The sequence below is a fragment of the Sorex fumeus genome, unplaced genomic scaffold, assembly GCF_029834395.1.
Source record: "Sorex fumeus unplaced genomic scaffold, SorFum_2.1 ptg000009l, whole genome shotgun sequence".
NCBI classification, from domain to species: Eukaryota; Metazoa; Chordata; class Mammalia; order Eulipotyphla; family Soricidae; genus Sorex; species Sorex fumeus.
This window is the reverse complement of record NW_026606066.1, coordinates 24,580,317-24,601,947: the sequence shown is the minus strand read 5'-3', so window position 1 is coordinate 24,601,947 and position 21,631 is coordinate 24,580,317. Positions and strand designations below refer to the sequence as shown.

Genomic DNA, 21,631 nt, shown 5'->3' with positions numbered 1-21,631 from the left:
AGTCTGATTCATGTCAGTCTAATCATGTCAACTCACACAATTTGGATCAATGAATGCCACATCTTCTTCAGCCAGATCCACTTCTTTGATGTACAGCACTTTATTCTATATCAGTATATTGCTAATTAAAAAAATCCTGCCTTTTTAAAAGATAAAGGTTATTTTTACCATCATTTTCTTCATCTTTCTGCAAAGTTTTCTCTTCTTCGGGTTCAATAGGTGGTTTAGGAGTTACAACATCATCTTCTTCCTCTTCATCTGGGAAAAAACAAAACCAATAGAATCAAAATCATTTTTACAAAAGTAACTGAAAACTATTCCTAAAAGTATCACAACTCTTTAGGTAAATGCAAAAGTAAATCGTCATTAAGATAGAACAAATACAAATTATAGGAATCTTATTATAATTAAAAAGTGGAAACTCTTTGTTTTTATACTTATCTGTGTGACACACACCAGTGTTCACAACCAATTCTATAACTACACAAACTGCAATAAAATCTCAGGAAAATAGGATGAATTTCTCAAGAAAAATCTCTAAAGGCTTGTGAGCATTTACCATTTCAGATAGAACAACATGCAACTGCACCATAGTTTTATGTAGCATGCTGACACATTAATGCTGCAGAATGAAGAAAAATCAAATGTCTAAAATAGCCTACAGAGCTTGCTGCTTACTTGTGATCTGAAACCATCAGTGTCTAATGGGTCTTCATAAGGCACAAAGACGGCTTACATTAACTCTCAGGTTGCTATTTGAGAGGCAGATTTTAAAGATAATAGCTATGAGACCACATTTCCCATTCTGTCATTTTAAAATGCAAGTCTCATTATCTATAGTATGATGTGGCAATAAGTACTGAAAATAATGTTTTCTTATAACATAAAAATATATATTGAGATAAAATATAGATAGTACAATGTTTATGATGATTCTCTTTTATTACTAAATGTCCTCATTGCACCAAAGTAGGAAGAAACATTAAATCACTTATTTCAAAGTGTTACAGAACACATAAGCCACTGCTACTGCTCTTTCACTACACACTGAGATGGATTTTTATAAAGAAAATGCTTATTTTTATTGCCTAAACAAATGAGGTGTCATTTGTCTATAAGGAAAAGGCAGTAGGCGTCAGTAGCAGAGCGCATCTTAAGTAATGAGAGCCTATTGAATAGGAAGACTTTCGTTTTTGTAGTCATTTCCCCATGTTCAAAATTATAAAACACACATACATATGACAAACACAAAAGAATGGTGAAAGATGGGAACCAGCTGCCAAGTCATGGTCCCAGCAGCCAGGCCAGCTGACTAGATAGCAACAACCAGATGGCACTGCTGGGACTGTGTCTTTCTGCTACAAGGTGGCAATGGGATGGCATAACATTCTTCTGCTTGACTGCTTCCAATCCTGTCTCTTCCCAATGGCGAGCCTGTGCAATTACCCGCACTCCAGGAGGCCTACAGATAAGCCTTTACCCTGCAAACAAAATGCAGCTTGTAGGCCACACCAGCTGCCAAACCACACACATAGTGTTAGATTTGGAGAGCGATGAAAATCTTTCTAACTCTATAGTATAAGCAATAAAAATATAACTGTACCTGTGGGAAAGAAAGCTTTAAATGACACTGTATAATGCACACAATGATACAACCTCCAACTTAATCAAAATGATAATGACGTATGCCAATCCTACATTACTTGAAATTGAGCGATTTTTACGTTCTGACAAGTTTACAGAACTAGGATAAATGGCACGAATGATTTCAATATATGCTCATACTTTTGAACCAAATGGTGAAGGTTAAAATTTTTCCTTTCAAGGGCCTCAATCAGCCACAAAGGAAAACAGTAATCACTGTCTTTTCAGCCAGCCCAACTGCATTTGTCAGCCCTTTCTCCGTCAATGCAGCCAGAGCAATCAACCTGCCAAACATTCAGAATGGAAAAACAATCTGAAAATACAGGGTATAATGCACCTGCCAGTGAAAATGGCCATTTCAAGAAAAGCTAGTGATCTCAGTGACCCCGCTGAGGAGGCGGTAGTGCAAAGGGGAAAGAACACGTAAAAGAATTCTTAGTGATCGCCACTCTCTTGCACATTGACACTTCCTTACAAAGCATGCCAATTATAGCTTTTGTGCTACTTAAAAAAAAAAAAAGAAAGGTTTTTTTTCTTTTTGGCAAAATAATCACAGAGAAACAGAAAGACGGTACTCCTTTTTAGATGAATTCTCATATACAATAGATTATTAATCTGAAAATAGTACAACTGGTAACAATTCCATACCGTACTACTCAAAGATTAGGATGAAATTCTATAATAAAATCACCTCTAGGTGTAATGTAGAAAGAGAATTTAATTACACTTAACTTGAAAGTTGACTTTCAAAACACAATATTTACTTAATCAAAACATTGTCTGAGACTATGTATTTCTGTGTTATGCTATTATGTTGTCCTAATCAATTTTGTTTAGTAATTGGGTTCGCTATATAAGTTGAAAAAAAAAAGTAGGGATTTCATCCTGGACAAGTCATTCTTGAACATAGTGAAATTATAAATTACAGCTTCCTATCCACATCATATTCTCCTCCCTCAACTTTGTTGCATTATACGGCCTTCTTGATACCATTTCCAGTGACAGGTGTCACGTTCCTGTCATAATGCATATGGTCAGTATTTTAGTGCTAAGTGACCTCATAATCTACATATTTTACAAAAAAGCTTGTTTATAGACGTGTTTCCTTTTGAAAATTTAAAATGTAGATGAGTTATACTAGACAGTGCCCTTTATCTGCATGTTATACAGGCATTTCCCATGCATATTTGTCCATATAGATTATATTAATTTTACTTCAATGAGAGGTAGCAACTATTTAAATTCATATTTTCAGGTCTAATTTTAGAATCAGTGTACGTACTTCCCTCTTGATACAGATTTTATAAGTATGATAATTAAAGTATTCTATAGAAATTTCAAGGAACATAAAAATGACCTGCTGTTCAGAAAAATGGCAAATGTGATATTTTAAAGTTGGTCTTCAATAATTGTCTCCGTCAAATATGTGACAAAAGTATCTAATATCAATAACAGTCTAGGGAATGTTCTTCTGAAATAAACATTTTTCTTAGTATAAACTAATATGCAAGTTTCTAAAGGTCTAGTAATCTGACTAAAAAATGACATAATTCTAGAGACTTTTTTAGAGCCAGCTCCTATTACATGATAAGCTATATTTTAAAACTAAAAAAATAGAGCAAGAGCAAGAAAGCTAAAAAATGGGGCTGCCATGTCACATCAATTTTTTTGATGAATATTCATTGCAATATGCTAAGTGGTTAACTCCATGCTTTCTCTGACAAGGAATCTAAGGTTATAAACTGAGCAGTAAAGAATGCATAAAAGTAGCAGTTACTTTTAAAATGACAAATCTCTTGTCAATGAATACTAAGACTAGGTTTAATGAACCATTCAATTTTTACTTTGAGTTAACATCAAAATTGTGATGTATTTTGGTGAGATGGAAAGAAAAGCTGTTCTGTAAATTAAGCTGCACCTAGAAATAACACCAAAGAATGAAATTCCAGTTGTCGGAATAATCTGTTACAATGGAGTAGGTTAATCAAAGTTAAATCATCTGTGAAATGGGTGGCTTTTGTTAAGTTGAAGGAAGAGTACTCAGAGCAAGTTTTCTTATCTATGTCATATTATATTTAAAAGAGATCTAAACTAAGACTAGGTTACAAAATACAAATTGAATTATTTTAAAACATCTAACGGATTAAAACAGTCATATGCAAGATATCTGAAAAACCTAAGAAAATGATACTTCTCATAACTAATTCTTATTATGAAATGAAAATCAAATCCCAGCACTATTATATTAATGTATTTGTTATTTTTAATTTACTACAAATGCAGATTCCATGCTAATTTGGGAGAAAAATAAGAAAGAAATAATTCCATACACCCTTTGCTCTGGCACAATTTGTCCTCTTACATGGCCCTTTTTATAATATAAAAAAATCCCTATTTTATTTAAAGTACTGGCATCATTTACATAAATTCTGTTACCTATGATCTCAGAAGTACAACATCTTTCTGAGGTCATAAGTTTAAGAACAAATGCTTCAATTTGAAATTATATTTAGAGTCAAAGATTCATAGAATCTGAGGGCTAAAACTAATTCACTAAATGCATTATAGATTCCAAAATGTCCTTTAAAATTCATTCTGGGGCTGGAGAGATAGCAGCTGACCTGGGTTAAATTACTGGCACCACACGGGATCCTCTGAGCCACCAGGAGTGATCCCTGAGCACAAAGCAAGGAGTAAGCCCTAAGATCTACTGGGTGTGGCCCCAAAATCAAAATAAAATAAAAATATAAAATTTATTTTAGACAAAAAGGTTCACAAACTTAAATGTACTTGGAAAAGATGGATCGAGGTTATTAAGATCATGCAATAAAAATTAAGACCTATTCTCATAAAAGTTTTTTATACATTATAAAAGTTAAACATGTATATCTAAGAAAAAAATTTCGGGCTACTAAACCAATACTAAAAATTGTTACAAAGCCTCACACTGATAAACAAGTGGAAAAATATGAGGAAAATATCACCTCACTGGAAATCAAAAGCCAGGTTACTATCGTAGCCCTAATATGCTCTCACACTGTGTTCATGGACTCATCAATTAACTTCCCTGGTACTCAGTTTCCTCAGACATAAACAAACTGATTAGATTTGATGATTCCATTAGAATTTCTTCCCCCTTTAAAAATCTGCTTCTAAAAAAATAGTAACAACAAAACTCAGACTGAAAAAAAGGCTAAGAAAAATTAATGCCATTTGTAAGAGAAAAAAACTTCTAAAAGGTAAAGGAAGAAAGCAACTTTTCCTGCAGTAGATCTGTGGGTACCCTGCTCCTGCCATAAGATGCTTTTTGCCTGCAGAGAGAGAAATTGACTGAGGTCACATGGTCCTAGTCAATTTCACTCCCAGTAGGTAAGACAGTACTTTAAGACAGAAAAGCACCTGAGTTCAGAGACAGTACTACCAACCTATACTGTAAACTTGAAAGGGAGAAGATAACTAGAATCAGAGAAAAGAAATACAAGGCAGAATAAAAACTACAGTTTAAAATACAGGCTCAGGTATTTAAAAAAAAAAGGGGGGGGAAGAAGAGTTAAATCTAAGACCAATTTTTACCTTCAATTTGGTAACTCACATTACTTCTGCACTGATTACACTGCCTACCCAAGTTTAATTTACAGTCCTTTACACTCAAGAGTGTGATTTCAGCAATTCTGTCTCATGGTGAGTTTTGGAATTTGTTACGTAATTCTTAAATTGGAGTCAACCAGGCTAAGTTTGAAAACCACTGGATTAAAGCAATGTATAAGTATAGCATAAATATTTTCAATATAAAAACCTTAATTTCAGGGGTTTTTTTCTTTCCCTCTTTCTAAAACTTTCACAAATTATGAAAGGAAGCAATGTAAGAACCCCAGACATTAATACAATTGTAAGTGATGCAGAAAGGAAATGATCTCATTTTTTTTTTTTAGATCTCATTTTTATAAATAGGTTCAAAGACTAAGGATGCATTCCTCCTTACAATGGTATAGGAACACATCTGTCATTCTCCTCCATTTGAAAATAAAAACAAAAGATAATTTAATTTAATGATATGTGAAGAAATTCATAGCAAACAGAAAAAATGTAGAATCAGTGAATAATTCAGGTCTTCATAAAATTATAAAAATCTAAAAGCTGAGAGAGAGTAAAACAAGGTACATACCTAGGCTGCAAATCAATTCTGGTCAGATTCCCTGTACTATATGGTTCCCTGATGATCACCTGGTGGAAAGTTGGAGGCTCCTAAGCACTCACCAGCTGTAGCCCCTGAAGGCCTGCAGTATCTCTGGTACCCAGTGGGTCAAGATGCATTACATCCCCGGTCTCTTACACTGAATCCCTAGTAGGCCAGGACACTAGTAGGGGCTCAGGTCTCCTGAACACTCCTTAGGAGCCACCACTCGAAATAAATACAATTATAAAAATCTAGATTCACACAGGAAAAGTTAAAGGATAATAGTGATGTTGATACACCCATTAGAGAGTGGGCTCAGTTTATGCAGCTAAAGTCATTTCCACCTTCATATCAATGAAAATAAGAAAAAAAGCTATTTAACACAATGGAAGATCAGAGCCAGTTATTCATTTCTTATAAATTATCAGTACAGGAAAAAAAGTTGGATGCAGATAAATTAGCTAACTAGATCATGCTACATGTAACTTTTTCAAACCAATACATTTTGTTCTCTTGATCAACATTTTAAATGAAAACAGAGGAAGGGAGAGAAAGGTGCTGTTTGATGAAACTTCTGTTTTAGTTATATATCTGTATCTGTTTGTACTGAATTAAAACTAATTTTTTTTTTGGTTGGGGGAGGATAAGTTGGGTCACAATCAGCAGTTCTCAGGGCTTACTCTTGGCTCTGTGCTCAGAGATCATTCCTTGCAGGGCTTGGAGGACCGTATATAATGGTGGGGACTCCATAAGTTTCATTTGAGAATTTTAAAGCAGATAATAATTAGAATAAAATAAACTCAAAACCTAGAACTGAGACTAGTCATATTTTTTCACCCTTTTTTGAAAATAATTTTTTCTTAATCGCTTTTATACTGAATGCATAAAAATAAAATCGTAAGTACGCATTCTCTTGAGTAGGTAAAAGCAATTAATTCTTCACCAAATTTTTACTGCATAAATATAGTTAAGTAACTGTATTCCAGATTCTATTACAGACCATGCATTACAGCAATGAAGAATCAGTTCCTATACTCATGGAAGATTTACAAAGAAGCTGAAGTACACTGATGCTACAATTAGTCTTGTCCCAACTAATTTAAAAATAAAAAGATTACAGTTTATCTTATTCTTCTGGGTCAGTACTTCAACAAATCATGATCTTTAACACTTTTATATAAAAAATAAAAATGGGAAAAAAATTTGAGAAATGCCAAATATACAGCCACAACTATTTAAGTTGCAAATCAGGGGGCTGGAGCAATAGTACAGCAGGTAGGGCATTTGCCCTGCGTGCGGCCGACCCAAGTTCAATCCCTGGCAACCCATATGGGCTCCCCAAGCACCACCAGGGGTAATTCCGAGAGCCAGGAGTAACCCCTGAGCATCACTGGGTATGACCCAAAAAACACCCCCTGAGCCCCCAAACTAAACCAAAACAAAAAAATTAAATTGCAAATAACCTCAAAGACAGTAAAAGCTAGGCTCACATTTTAAAATTTATATGCGACTTAAAAACAGTAATGCAAGTTTGGCCAAAAGTAGATTAGGGGTTAGGACACATGTGCACATAGTCTGGGTTTGATCCAGGGCATTATGTGGCCTCCCAAGCATCACTATGACCCTAGAGGACCCCAAGTATTGCCAGGGTGACCCTGGTTATTCTTAGCACTACAGGGCCTGAGCAGTACCTTATCCTTTAGCACTGATTCACTAAATTGGCCACAGATTGCTGGGAGTGGCCCATCGGTTCCCAAAGGCAAAACAAATAAAAAGCAAATTTCAAGTATGATCTAGAACTGTGTATATGGATTATAGATACACGCACACAATCTTTGAAAAAATGTAAATATGATGAAACAGAACATGGCTATACATGATGGTATGTATCATAAATATTTCCTCTTTACAGAGTTTCTGTACTTTTCCAGTTATCTGTGGTACACTACTATAATAATTAGGAAATATATTTTTAAAAGTTTCACAAATTTAATATAATTATAGGTATAATAAGCGTTACCCAAAATAGCTTCAGGACACTTTGCATTTCAAACAATCCAAAATGCATTTCCTAAGTATGATGATATAACTAAAGATAAATCTCCACATTGTTAAAAGAAAAAAATCTAATTTATTTTTAAATTAGTCATGGTACCTTCATTTAGGTTGTCCCACTTAATTTCTGAGTGTACAGATTTAGTTAATATGCTACTAAAAAACATAGGCATTATGATACCTGAAATAATATACTAGTTAAAAATAATACTTTTAGATGTATTAGCATTATCCACACTGACAGTTCAAAATCTTAAATTCTTTTTTTCCCAAATTGTCTCAAATTTACTATCAGTAACTTTTTTTTGAGAAGATGAGGATTTTGCACCTGGAGAAAGTCATCTTACCAAACAACAGACCAGCAATAGCCAAAAAAAAAAAGAGGAAAAGTATACAGAAACATAAACATTTACATGGTCAGTAAAAAATACCTGCAGATGTGCAAGAGAGATAGTATGGGCAATAGATACTACATCTGGTTCCTGGAGTACTGCCAGAAATGACCCTTGAGCATTGCTGATTATGTCCTAGTCCTCAAATAATGAATAAAATGCTGCCCTGATTTGTCAAATATTTCCGATCTAATTGTATATATAACGTCAATGTCTAGAAGCAAAACGAAAATCAAAGGAAAAGTTTAAAGCATTTATTCCTATCCTAATAGAGGAAGGAAGGTGCTAAAATTACATGTTGGGGGCTGGAGCAATAGCACAGCGGGAAGGGCGGGTAGGGCAAGCAGCCAATATGGCCGACCCAGGTTCGATTCCCAGCATCCCGGATGGTCCCCCGAGCACCGCCAGAAGTAATTCCTGAGTGCATGAGCCAGGAGTAACCCCTGAGCATTGCTGGGTATGACCCAAAAAGCAAAAAAAAATAAATAAATAAAAAATAAATAAAATTACATGTTGTACTGCAGAGATATCCCACTAGCTCAGTGCATTTTTTGAATGAAAAAGGCCTAGGTTTGATACCATCACATCACATGATCCCCCAAGTACCATCAGAAGTAGCCCCTGAGCATCACCAGGTTATGGCCCAAACACCGAAACAGAAAAGTGCAAGTGTTGCATCAAAGACGTGACTCAAGTAAGTATATACCTAGCATATGTAACGTTCTATGGTCCATCCCCACACCATGTGTGACTACCTCACTCCCAGCAGATACTGGGGGGTGGTTCCTATTTTAAAAAATTATATATGTGATGTTATATGATTTGACCGTTAAGTCCCAAAACAAATACTTGGACACATTTATAGTCCTCATTTTCTTGAGGTACATTTCAATTAATAATAGCTTTGATAATAGCTAGGAATTTAAAGGAATCCCTCCCTTCCTCATTCCCTCCAAGATTTGATCATAGCTAGGGACTTAAAGGATTTCCCTCCCTCCCTCCTTCTCTTCCCTGCTTTACCACATGCAGCAATGTTCAGGTCTTACAACTGGCTCTGAGCACATAGATCATTCCTGGTGGAGTTCAGGGGACCACAGTGATGCGAGAGATTAAACCAGGGTCAGCCATGTGCAATGCAAGTGCCTTAACTGCTGTACACTCTCCCTGCCCTCCCCCCAACCCCCCTGCCCCAGCTATATTTCTGGGCTTTCTGCAAGTAAGATTACTTTTGTCCTTTCCCCCTTTGACAAGTGGTGTGGCGGGCTTCCCAGAGATAAGATTAGGATCTGGGGGCTGGAGCCTCCACATCATCAATGAGATGATGATGTGGAGCTGAAGGTCCAATGCTGCAAACCTGTGATATGAGCTACGTCCAGTGGTTCTGGGAGTAATCAGAGTCACATGAGGTACTAGGGACTGAACTTAGAGTCTCTGATGCGAGGCAAGCACTCTATCACTCTGAGCTGTTTGTCTGACCCATTTTTGTTTCTCCTAATAGAAGAAAGGTGGTAACTGAAAATTGAAAAACTTAAAAAAAAAATTTATGGAGCTGAAGGGGTAGCACACGGGTAGGGCGTTTGCCTTGCACACGGTCGACCCGGGTTTGATTTCCAGCATCCCATATGGTCCCGAGCACCACTAGGAGTAATTCCTGAGTGCATGAGCCAGGAGTAAGCCCTGTGCATCTGCCGTTGTGACCCAAAAAGGAAAAAAAAAAATTATAAAGTCTTTGCATTTGCTATTCTATAATTAAATAGGAGTAAACTTTCTGGCTAAGGAGCAAAATGTTCCTTATGCACAAACTGCTAGAGTAATCTATTATAAACTTATAATCAAAAAAATCCAACTACTCCATTAACCATAACTCACTAATGGTATATCCTGACATAACCAGAAATATGGTTACTTGTGGGTTACTTATCTCTTTTATTTCAATAATCAAATTATTTGCTGCTGACATAGTAGTATCTAAGATAGTTCTTGTGTATGATAAACCTTACTATTTGTTAGAATTATCTGAAATACTTGAATTTTAATGATTCTAAAAGTTTCGTATAAGAAGCCACAGATTTGTAGTAAGGATCTCATGTAAACCCCTTTTTAAATTTATTGCAAATAAATTTACATATTTATTTACAAATTTACAAAATTTACAAACCTCATGTAAATTTGGGCTGGAGCAATAGCACAGCAGTAGGGCGTTTGCCTTGCACGCAGCCAACATGGCCGACCCGAGTTCGATTCCTCCGCCCCTCTCGGAGAGCCCGGCAAGCTACCGAGATTATCTTGTCCACAGGGCAGAGCCTGGCAAGCTACTCGTGACGTACTCGATGTGCCAACACAGCAACAACAAGTCTCATGATGGAGACATTACTGGGCCCGCTCGAGCAAATCGATGAACAATGGGAGGACTGTGACCGTGACCATGTAAATTTATTTGTCTCATTAGGAAAAATAAAAACTATCACATTAATTTGATGCTTAACCATTAGCTATCTAATGAGATTTTAAAAATTAAGGCCCTATATGAAAATGGTAGCACTTTCTGATTTAAGAATCAAGGGACTCCAGGTTTAATAACATGTCCAAGTATACACCTCTCCACTAAAAACAGGTCAAAGGCTGCCCCAGAATCAACATAGTAAAGTCCTCTTGAAAGAGAAAGTTTAAGAACTGGATCTCTATTTGTCCATTAATATAAGCAACATTGACAGCACATTAGTATATGGTCTACATAAAATACTTTATAGGAATTCCCCTTATCCTGGGAGGATATATTCTAAGACCTAACTGAAATCACAAACAGTAACACACCTTGTGTGGTTTCTCCCCAGATATAGTTATTATGAATTTTGATTATAAATTAGGCATAGTACAAGATGAATTTATTAATAAAATAGAACAGTTATCACACTGTAATATATGCTATTTGAATGTGGTCAATCTGACTCTTAAAATATCTAATTCTATCTAATTATTCAAATCATGACTGAACACAGGTAAATAAAGCCAAAAAAAGTGAAAACACAGATAAGGAAAAGCTGGTGGCTGGTTTATGATTTTTATTTACCCTGTGCTATACTCTCTTTGGGGGGAGAGATATGCTCATTGACACGGACATACAACACTTCTAAGGTTTTCTGCCTTGATGATGATATAAATGGCAAAATGAAGATTCAAAGACATAATCACATGAATACAATTTCAAGCTGATACCTTTACTTATTTCTAAACATTCAAAACTCTATAAAAACCCTCAAAGCCTTTAAATGCTAGCTTTATGTTTCCCTAAAAAAACACTCAAGTAGTCAAAACAATAAAGAAAGAATTCTTTTATTAAATATAGGACTTATGACTTCCTATTAAGGAAAGATATTCACTTACCTTCTTTGGGTTGAGCCATAACTGGAGTTTGAGTTTCCTTTGTATATGTTACAATTTCTCGGGGAGGAAAGTCAACTTGTGTAACTTTAGCCATTCCAAGTTTAATAGGTCCTCTTCTAAATAAAATGAACACATAAAACTTTAACAAATGATATATTTTAACTATAAAAAAATCATTATTTTGAAAATAATTAAAAACTGTATCCAAAATTACACTTCAATTTAAATCCCTCCTTTATTTATAAAATTTTAGATGGCAATGCATTGATTTTATTAATGATTAGAAAATAGCAAAAACAAAGATATTTCTGAACCATTCAAGATGCCTTTCACTTTAAAAAGGCAAGTAATTTAACATCTTACAATAAATGCAGGGCACTAGAAGAGTTGCAAGGAAGAGAATCTCAGAGTAGGTCACTGAATAAAGTTGGTTATAGAACTATTTGTAGCAAGAAAGATTCCAGACTTTTTTTGAGGAGTCAGGCATATAAATCTTTTCAGACCGCACGCATTTTAGATCCCTTCACCGAAATTTCAGACTTTTAAGACTGAAAAATCTATCTTTTTGAAAACCTTTTCTTTTACTTAATTTTTGCTGAAAATGATATGCAGTCAACTTAGATTTTAAAGTGAAATATTTAAAATTTCAAATCTCTGTATCTGCATGGTTAATACTGTCTTGACTGACACATGGAAAAAGTTAGGTGCAAATATTTTATACTTTCATTACAGAGCTCCTGAATATCATAAAATTATAAAGTCACTTTTAATTTAAATTGAGGGAATGTGAATGTATTTACATATAATATATACATACACATGTGTGTGTATGTACATATACACACACATATATATTAAAATCAGCTGAAAGTCATGCCTGAGAAAAAAAGACTAAGATGAAAGTATATTTTATTAAATCTCTGAGGGATCTTTTCTTAGTTATTATATTAAATGTCTAAATTCTTAAATGAAGTCAGCTTCTAAACAAACTCCCAAAGAAATTGTCAATTCTGAAGCTGTCTTAAAAGGATATCTAAAAAAAACACTGCTAAAAGTTCCAGAATATCAAGAAAGATATCTGACATACATAAAAATATATATCACTAATATAACTTTTTCATTTATATAGAAATATATATAAATATCTATATATGTAACTGCAGAACATTCTCAAAATCCTGTGCAAAGAAGTATAATAAAATTAGTAGCACTGTCTGTAGCACTGTCCTCCCATTGTTCATCGATTTGCTCTAGCGGGCACTAGTAATGTCTCACAACAAATTATGAGGCTTGTTCTATTGTTTTTGGCATACTGAATATGTCATGGGTAGCTTACCAGGCTTTGCCATGCGGACTTGCCGGGCTCTCTGAGAGGGGCGGAGGAATTGAACCCTGGTCGGCCGCGTGCAAGGCAAACGCCCTACCCGCTGTGCTATCGCTCCAGCCCAATAAAATTAGTACGTTTAAACATTTTTTCTCTAAGAGCTCTATTGTGGCCCATAATGAATCTTTAATGTGTTTTTATTTGAGTACTATTTCAGTCTTTCAAAAAAGGCATAATCAAATAATTAAATGGGAAAATTTAAATATAATTGAATTAATCTAGCATCCTAGGAATAAAAGTTGAAGAACTTCATGTTTTAACCCTTAAGTTATAAAATTAAAGTTTTTATTCACATCTGGATAAAATGGTCACACCAACAAAATAAGGTACAAGTTTCTAATTTTAAGCACATATATAATTTAATAGATTAAAATCACAATACTAGAATAAACAAACTACATATTCTAAGATTACAAGACAAAGGGGTAGGGAGGTAATACCTCACTTATCCAAAAAACGTTTTTTCTAAGAATAAGGAAGCAATGAGAGATAGGAGGAAATTCAAGGCAACATATGAAGTGCTATACCTTTTTTACACACTAAAGTTTATTTATGCTTAGACATGACTCCAAAATAAATTGGTCATGTTTTTTGAAGCTGAAAATTATAAGTGGAAAAAGGGCTATCTGACAATTGGCAGCAGCAAACATTTAAAATCTACATGGCAGCCTAAAAAAAAATTAATGAGGAAGAATGAATTAGTCACCAGGAATCTAGAGTCATCGTGTAGAAAAAAGCTGCTCTGTTCTCAAAACTTCAGAATACATTAGCAAGTTTTAACTTAGAAAAATAAAATAATTTTCTTATTAAGAAACCCAGGAAAGGTTCTTTTAAAAAAAACTACAAAGGATCTGATTACATGTAGAATACATATTAGAAAATGTCTAGGAAGCTTGTAATACTTCTTAGAAACCCTTACAACAAAAATACTAAGAGAAATTTGGATACTTCAATAAGTACACTAAGAATTTCTAGAAAATCAGATACACATTTTCTCACTGAAGGTAGAGAGGATAAATGAGGTGTCACAAAGAAATACATATGCTTTCTTAACTATATATTGCATAGAAGAAATTTAAAGCAAAATAAAATTAGAACATTTTCACAAATAATCAAGTTAATTACAAAAGAGGGAAGGTAATAAATCTATTCAATACCCCAAATCGGAATCTGAGTGAAGCTGAAGAACTGATGGATCTGTATCCCAATGCAGCGTCCTAAATGGTTGTAGGACAACCACGAAGCATTAGCGAAAAAGGCCATAAGTTAGTCAAGCAAATACATTTTGTGAATAGTTAAAGTTAACATACTGTTCACAATTAAAAATGACACGTTCGCGTTAGTAAGGAAAAAATATCAGGTACCACTCAATGCTCTAGTGCATGCAATATGCGTCAAGGGTTCAAGATACAACCATACACCCGGAATAGTTAAAAGACAGTCTTTTCAGATTAGGGGAAGCTATTATAGCATAATAAAGTGGATAAGAACACAAGAGAGCCAACAACCCAAACAAATCATTGTTTCTGAAAGGTAATGAATAAGTAAGCAATAAAAACAGCTTTTAAAATTAAGCTTCCTAATGAAAAAATTAGTAAAAACATCTTAGTTAAACATGAAATCTTGCCCAAAGCATTAAACATGTGTAGGAAATTGTCATATTGGTAAAGGAAATGAGTCAACACATAAGCCTTTCGGTAAGAAAACCAAAGACTATTCCACTGGGATACCAAATAGCTAGAATTTCCCAAATGTGACCCTTCTGTAATTTATGGGTTAAGCACTGCCTTGGGCTTACATGTCATCTGCTTTAGAAAGTAACTAAAGATTTCTGTCTCTAAAAAAGAAATAGAATTTTCCTGGATAAAAATATTTTATGTTCAAAATATTTGCACAAATTAAACTTTTGAGGATTATCAATTCTAAATAAATACTCAGTTGTGTTTCAGCTTTGTCTACTGAGTAAACAGCTTACACAGGATGGTCAACACTTACATCGCATCTAGTCACCACTAGAACAAAAGGTACTTTACCCCAACAGAATTGTTATATATACACATATATATATTTGCCAAATATATTTTTCATATATATTATGCAATTAAAACTGCTGAAATAAGCAAATTTTTAAAATATTTTACTTGTCTATGAATGTATCAGTAAAAACAATTAGATTAACTGAACTAGAGAAAATCTTTACCAAAAGAAAAAAAAAAGTATCTTTGAACTTTTTAAAAAATTTTTTTTAAGAATCTTAGAACTTAAACAAGATTATGTATATGCAAAGAAAGAGCCACAGTGAAGATTTGATTTGTACTGAGCAATCAACAGTAATAAACTTAGGCCTTGTTAATAGAAGGGTTTCAATTCCATACCCTCCAAGCAATGTTCTGTCCGTAGTCTTTACAGTATGAGAGCCCTACCTGTTACCAATGACAAAGTTCCGTGTGGAGGATTTCATTTCAGTCTAAAACCAAATCAGACTTTACCTCAAAATACAGGCAGTACTGGGGCTGGAGCAATAGCACAGCGGGTAGGGCATTTGCCTTGCATGTGGCAGACCCGGGTTCGATTCCCAGCATCCCATATGGTCCCCTGAGCACCGCCAGGAGTAATTCCTGAGTGCAGAGCCAGGAGTAACCCCTGAGCATCGCAGGGTGTGACCCAAAAAGCCAAATAAATAAATAAAAACTGTTTGAAAAAAAAATATAGGCAGTACTAAAAACAGACTATAGACAATGTAGGATTCTATCAAGGGAAGGTACAGGCATATAAGGTTAAATTCCAGTATAGTCCAAAAGCTTGACAGACAAACCAATCGAAAACAGGACAAAGAAAGAAAAAGGAACTAAGGCATGAACCAGCTATCTAAAGTTTAAGAAATAACAGAAGTGACTGAGAAAGTGAGTTAGAAACTAAGGAAATGCATTTTCCTAGTCTGCAAAGTGAGAGAAATACTTTTCATGTGACTTTTGTTGGGCATGGGGGTGGGTATGGGAGAGGAGTTTGGCCATAACCAACAGTGCTCACAGCTTGCTTACTACTGCAGTGCTCTGTACTCAGTCCTGGTGCTGCTTGGAGGACATATGTGGTGCCGGGGATGGAATCAGTGTCAGCAGCATGCAAAGCAAACTCTTTACCCTGGCTGCTGCAATATCTCTCTGGTCTTCTCATGACTTTCTATATCATAAGTCATAGTTACTCTCAGGCTCAAAAGGAATTTCTGGCTTTTAGAAGCTGTGATTCAGACATATTTCAGTATCTTACTTTGTAATGTCTACATAGGTTCTCCTTTTCCCCAAGAGTGCTAATCTTATACAGTCAGCTAACAGAATGGAGTTATGTGCAGGATCAATAGGTCAAACATCTTTCTGTGTTTTCCGGTGGTATTTCTTTCTATTCTTTGTCATCATACCATAATCTGGTCAATTCAAGTTCATACTATTTCATTTTTATATTTAGAATTTTTTTAAAAAAAACTATATATTTAGAAAGGTCAACAATTTACTGCCAAAGAATACCAATATTAATAAGAGGTGATACCAAATAGTACTAATATTAATCAATACATTATAATATCTCAATAATGGAATCAAAGAGGACTTAGAGGAATTGTTTTTCACTCTTGGTGTGTTTAAATATGAATACCTATAAATGAACATACTCAGCACTCCTGAAAATGTCTGTACTCTCAAAGGCGACAATGAACATGAAAAGATTTAGAAGATACAGGGTTACCTCATCCAAAAGAAAATACCTTCTTTTCTATTGTGCTGATGAGAAAGGAATTTTAAATTCACTTGCTAATAAGAGAAAGTACCCTTAAAGACATTAAAATGTTTTATGGGCTGGAGTGATAGCACAGCGGTAGGGCGTTTGCCTTGCATGCAGCCAACATGGCCGACCGGAGTTCGATTCCTCCGCCCCTCTCAGAGAGCCCAGCAAGCTACCGAGAGTATCTCGCCCGCACGGCAGAGCCTGGCAAGCTCCCCGTGACGTATTCGATATGCCAAACACAGTAACAACAAAGTCTCCAGTGGAGACGTTACTGGGCCCGCTCGAGCAAATTGATGAACAACGGGAGGGCCTTTACCTTTTACCTTTATCTTGGAGCTTGTTAAAAATCTAAACAAAATTCCCACACTTTAAACAAAAGCACAATATCTTCAAAGGTTTTCAATAAAATGATTATCTTTAAATTAATGACACTGGCCAGAGAGATAGCTCACTGGGCTGGCGTGCACGCTTTTCATGCAGCAGGCTGGGATTCCTTCCACGGCACTGTATGGGTCTCCAAGCACCACCAGGCGTGACCCATAGCTATGAGCTGGGACTAGGCCCTAAGCACTGCCAAGTCGGCCCCTATTCCAATAAACTAATAATCTATGTTACTAAAAACTTCATTAGAAGTCTCTAGTCAGTTCCACAAAGGCAAGGGCCATGGAAATTACTTTCAGTGGTCACCTGTAGGACTCGACATCAAACTGGCATTTTGATGACTATATTTAAATATTTTTTAAAAAGACCTATTCTCTGGCTAGGGACATAAGTCAAAGGGCTGGGGAGAATGCCTGACATGGAGTATATGACCTCCAATTCCAAAAGAGCCCTGGTGGCCCCCAGCACCATTGGGTCCAACTGGAGCCTGTGGTCAAGTTGAATATGACTGGGTGAAGGAAGCCCCATGGCCTGCTGAGCACTGTGTAGGAAGCCCCCTACCAAAGGAAAGGTATGTACTGAATGAATTTTCTAATAGTACTCTAATAGTCTCTAGATTTCCTAATGAAACTTAGGAGCACAAGCTTTAATTCACATTATTTAAAAAAACAAAAATGAGTAGGTGTTATAGTATTTCTGAAATCAAACTTGCTGACTTTGGATGAAAGTAAGTTTTCACTCCTTCAAAACTCAGATCACTAAGTCAGATAAATAGTACATGCCCTGTATGTGGCTAGCCCAGGTTTAATCCCCAGAACCACCTATTGTCGCCTAAGCACTGCCAGAAGTGAAGCCTGAGCGTAGAACCACTAGCAGCCCCTGAGAACTTCCTGGGGTGGCCCTAACCCCCCCAAAATCAACAAAATCCAGAGCATTTTAGAATAAGCAGTATCTACACAATGTATAATATCAAATAAATTTAGAAAGTTACTTTTTCTTAATTTGGGGGAATGATTTTACTATGGAAATGTTGCAGAAAGGAAAAAAATGTTTAGCAAAGCAATACTAACCCATCAGTACTAAAAAGTTGAGGCTAGAGAGATAGTACAGAGATTAAGGTGCTTCCAAGCCCAGTCTGATCCCTACACCATATGGTCCCTCAAGCTTCACCAGGTGCAGTCCTAGAGGTCCCCAAGCATCACTGGGCGCACAGCTCTGGAGGTCCCCTCCGAACATCATCTAGGTGCCCCAGGTAATTACTGAGAGTGCAGGGCCCAGCTTGTAGAAACAAATTCAGCCTTAAAATGAATTCATACTACATAAATTTAGTCTCAATCCATAATAAAAAGGTAAAAAGGTAAAGATCCTCCCGTTGATCGTCGATTTGCTCGAGCGGGCCCAGTAACGTCTCCATTAGAGACTTTGTTGTTACTGTGTCTGGCATATCGAATACTCTCGGTAGCTTGCCGGGCTCTCCGAGACTCCATAATAAATACTATTTTATAAGTATTTATTTTTAAATGTTTCGGTTTGTCTTAAATAATAGTCATATCACGTACCTTCAATAACAGTATTGTTCAGAATTGCAATTTTGGTTCTATGTACAGGACAGTTTTATAAAGCTCATCTCATATTCAAGATGGTAGATTCTTAGTAGGGCTGGAGGATAGCACAGAGGTAGGGCGTTTGCTTTGCACGCAGCCAACATGGCCGACCCGAGTTCGATTCCTCCACCCCTCTCGGAGAGCCCGGCAAGCTACCAAGAGTATCTCGCCCTCACGGCAGAGCCTGGCAAGCTCCCCGTGACGTATTCGATATGCCAAACACAGTAACAACAAAGTCTCCAATGGAGACGTTACTGGGCCCGCTCGAGCAAATCGATGAATAACGGGAGCACAGTGATCCTGTAGAGAAATTCTTAGTACTGACTTTTGGGGTTAGATTATCTAGTTCACTACTTCTTTTTCCATATCTTTTAAATACCCATTAACAACTATTAGTAACTTCAATCAGAGGGGCTCAGGTAGGAAAAAAATAACATTTTAGTTTAGGGGCCAGAGAGATTGCTCCACGGACTGGAGCATAAGCTTTGAATGTAGGAGCCCAAAATTCAATCTCCCTCAACAGTCTCCCAAGCACTGCCTAGAGTGATGCCCCATACTAGGAAAACATTTTGTTGGGGGTTACAATCAGGAATTCTCAGGGCTTACTCCTGGAGGTGCCAGGGGATTATAAACAGTGGCTGGGATCAAACGTGGGTGTGGCGTGTTCAAGTCAAGTACTTTATTCTCTGAGCTATCTCTTGGCCCTGCCTCATCCCAACATTTTAGTCTCATTAACAGCTGTGTGAAAGGGCCAGAGAGAGTGCTCAGCTTTGCATGTTGGAGGCCTGAGTTCAAACCCCAGGACCACATGGTCTCTGGAGCACAGAGTCTGAAGCAGTCCCTGCTAGCTCTAAGCCAAAATCCAGACAAACAAATGTCTAAAAGTATAATACTCGAGGCACCAGAGAGATAGTATAGAGGGTAAGGCACTTGCCTTTGCATCCCTGGCATCCCAAAATGTCCCTTGAGCCCTGTCTCGCATAATTCCTGAGTCTAGACCCAGTAGTATACTCCCGAGCATCAGTGGGTGTGGCCCAAAAACTGAGGAAAAAAAAAAATCCCTAGCACCTGGTATCCAGTGTGACTTTCCCCAATAATTCACCAATATAAACTAACATTAAAAGAAAAAAAAAAGTAATCTGGGCTGGAGAGATGATCCAACAGGCTGAGCACTGGTACAACACTGAACCATGTCATGACATGGTTCTCGAGCACAGCTGGGAGTGACCTATGAACACAAGAGTTTTGGGAGCAGTCACCAAGCACCTCTAGGTGCCCAGCCGTGCCCAGAAAACAATCTTTAAAAAAAAAAATTGTATAAAGAAATTTTCCTGATGACATTTAACTTTCTCACTCAAAAGTAGGATTCTGAATACAAATTTTCACCATGCTTAATCTCATTTTAGCTATAATTAAAAATTGATACTCAATAAAAACCATTATCAAGTGCAAGTGTATGTGTATGATAAGAGGAATAAATTCTAATACCTCCTAGTATAACCTTTCAAATGAAGCACGACTCTTACTAAAGTTTTGAAAAGAAAGTCCCAATATATCTGAGGATCCTTAGACACAAAACAGGGTTTTGTTTGTTTTTTTTTATTTCTGCTACTTGGGCGACACTGGGCAACACTCAGGATTACTCCTGACTCTGCATTCAGGAATCACTCCTGGGGGTGCTCGAGGAACCACATGAGATGCTGGATATCGAACCCAGTGCAAGGCAACCCTGTACTTAATGTATTATCTCTCATGCCCCCAAAACTGAATCAGTTTTATAAGATGTGAGTTCATAAAAACTGAGAAGCTTAGGAGATAACACTCCCAATGTTTCCTTAGCAATAGATTTAATTCTTCATGTTTTATGCATTATCATTCTCCTTCCTCTTCACACCTCCCCTCCCTCCCTTCCTTCTTTTCTCTCCTCCTCTCTTCTTCCCATCCTCCTTTCCCTCTTCTCTCTATCCCTCCCTCTTCCCCTCTTTCCTTTCATTCCCACATCCAACAGTGCTCAGGGCCTGCTTCCTGATTCCTGCTGGTGCTTGGGGCTTGCTCTTACTGAGCACATGGTGCTCGTGCGACCATGCTATGCTAAAAATAGAACCCAGGTCTCTTGCATGTAAAAGTACGTGCTCTTGCCCACTGAGGTACTCTCCTGTTCTACATTATAGAACATTTTCTATAGTAATTAGAAGGAATGAATTAGTAAAACACAATTAGGCTACTTAAGTGAGCTAAGATTTTTTTTTAAGTTAATAAGGACAGCAAAGAAGTTTTATATTGTTTATACACTAGTATTTAAATACTCAATCTAACATTTACTTAGGTAGAAAAAAATTAAAATGTGTCAGTACCCTGTTTTAATTATTTTGTATTTTTTGGTATTGTCATACCTGGCTCTATACCCAGGGCCACTCCTGGTTCTATGGTCTGGTCTGGGGCCTCATCTATCAGTGTTGAGGGACATACATAGAACTGGAATTCGAACCATGGCTACATACAAGGCTAGTGCTTTTTAACTATTTCTGCACTATCTCTCCAGTCTTAGCACTCTATATTAACATAAAATAATTTTCACAAAAGCTAACCCTTACAACCAAAATGAACCACCATGATCATGAAAGTAACGCAAAAACTAATTTTTTAAATGGGAAAAATATTTTTAGAAGTCTTTTTTTTAATTGAATCACTGTGAGATAGATCCTTACAAAGCTGTTCATGATTAGATTTCAGTCATACAGTATTCCAACACCCATCCCTGCACCAGCCACCACCAGCATCCCCAATTTCCCCATCACCTGCAACATTTTCTTTTCTCTCTCTCTCTCTCTCT

General features: G+C 36.4%; 1 protein-coding gene across 9 annotated transcripts in view; it reads right to left on the bottom strand.

Moving 5' to 3' along the window:
• DYNC1I2 (dynein cytoplasmic 1 intermediate chain 2) overlaps nt 1–21,631 on the bottom strand; it is a 61,165-nt gene that overhangs the window by 21,081 nt on the left and 18,453 nt on the right. For 6 of the 9 annotated variants that reach the window (XM_056110189.1, XM_056110188.1, XM_056110190.1 and 3 more), the window contains 3 exons: nt 14,194–14,253; nt 11,653–11,768; nt 169–258 (listed from right to left, as the gene is read on the bottom strand). In XM_056110189.1, coding sequence (XP_055966164.1) covers nt 169–258; nt 11,653–11,768; nt 14,194–14,253 — 266 coding nt within the window. The remainder of the gene's footprint in view (nt 1–168; nt 259–11,652; nt 11,769–14,193; nt 14,254–21,631) is intronic. The other 3 variants (XM_056110192.1, XM_056110193.1, XM_056110194.1) reach the window with 1 other exon arrangement.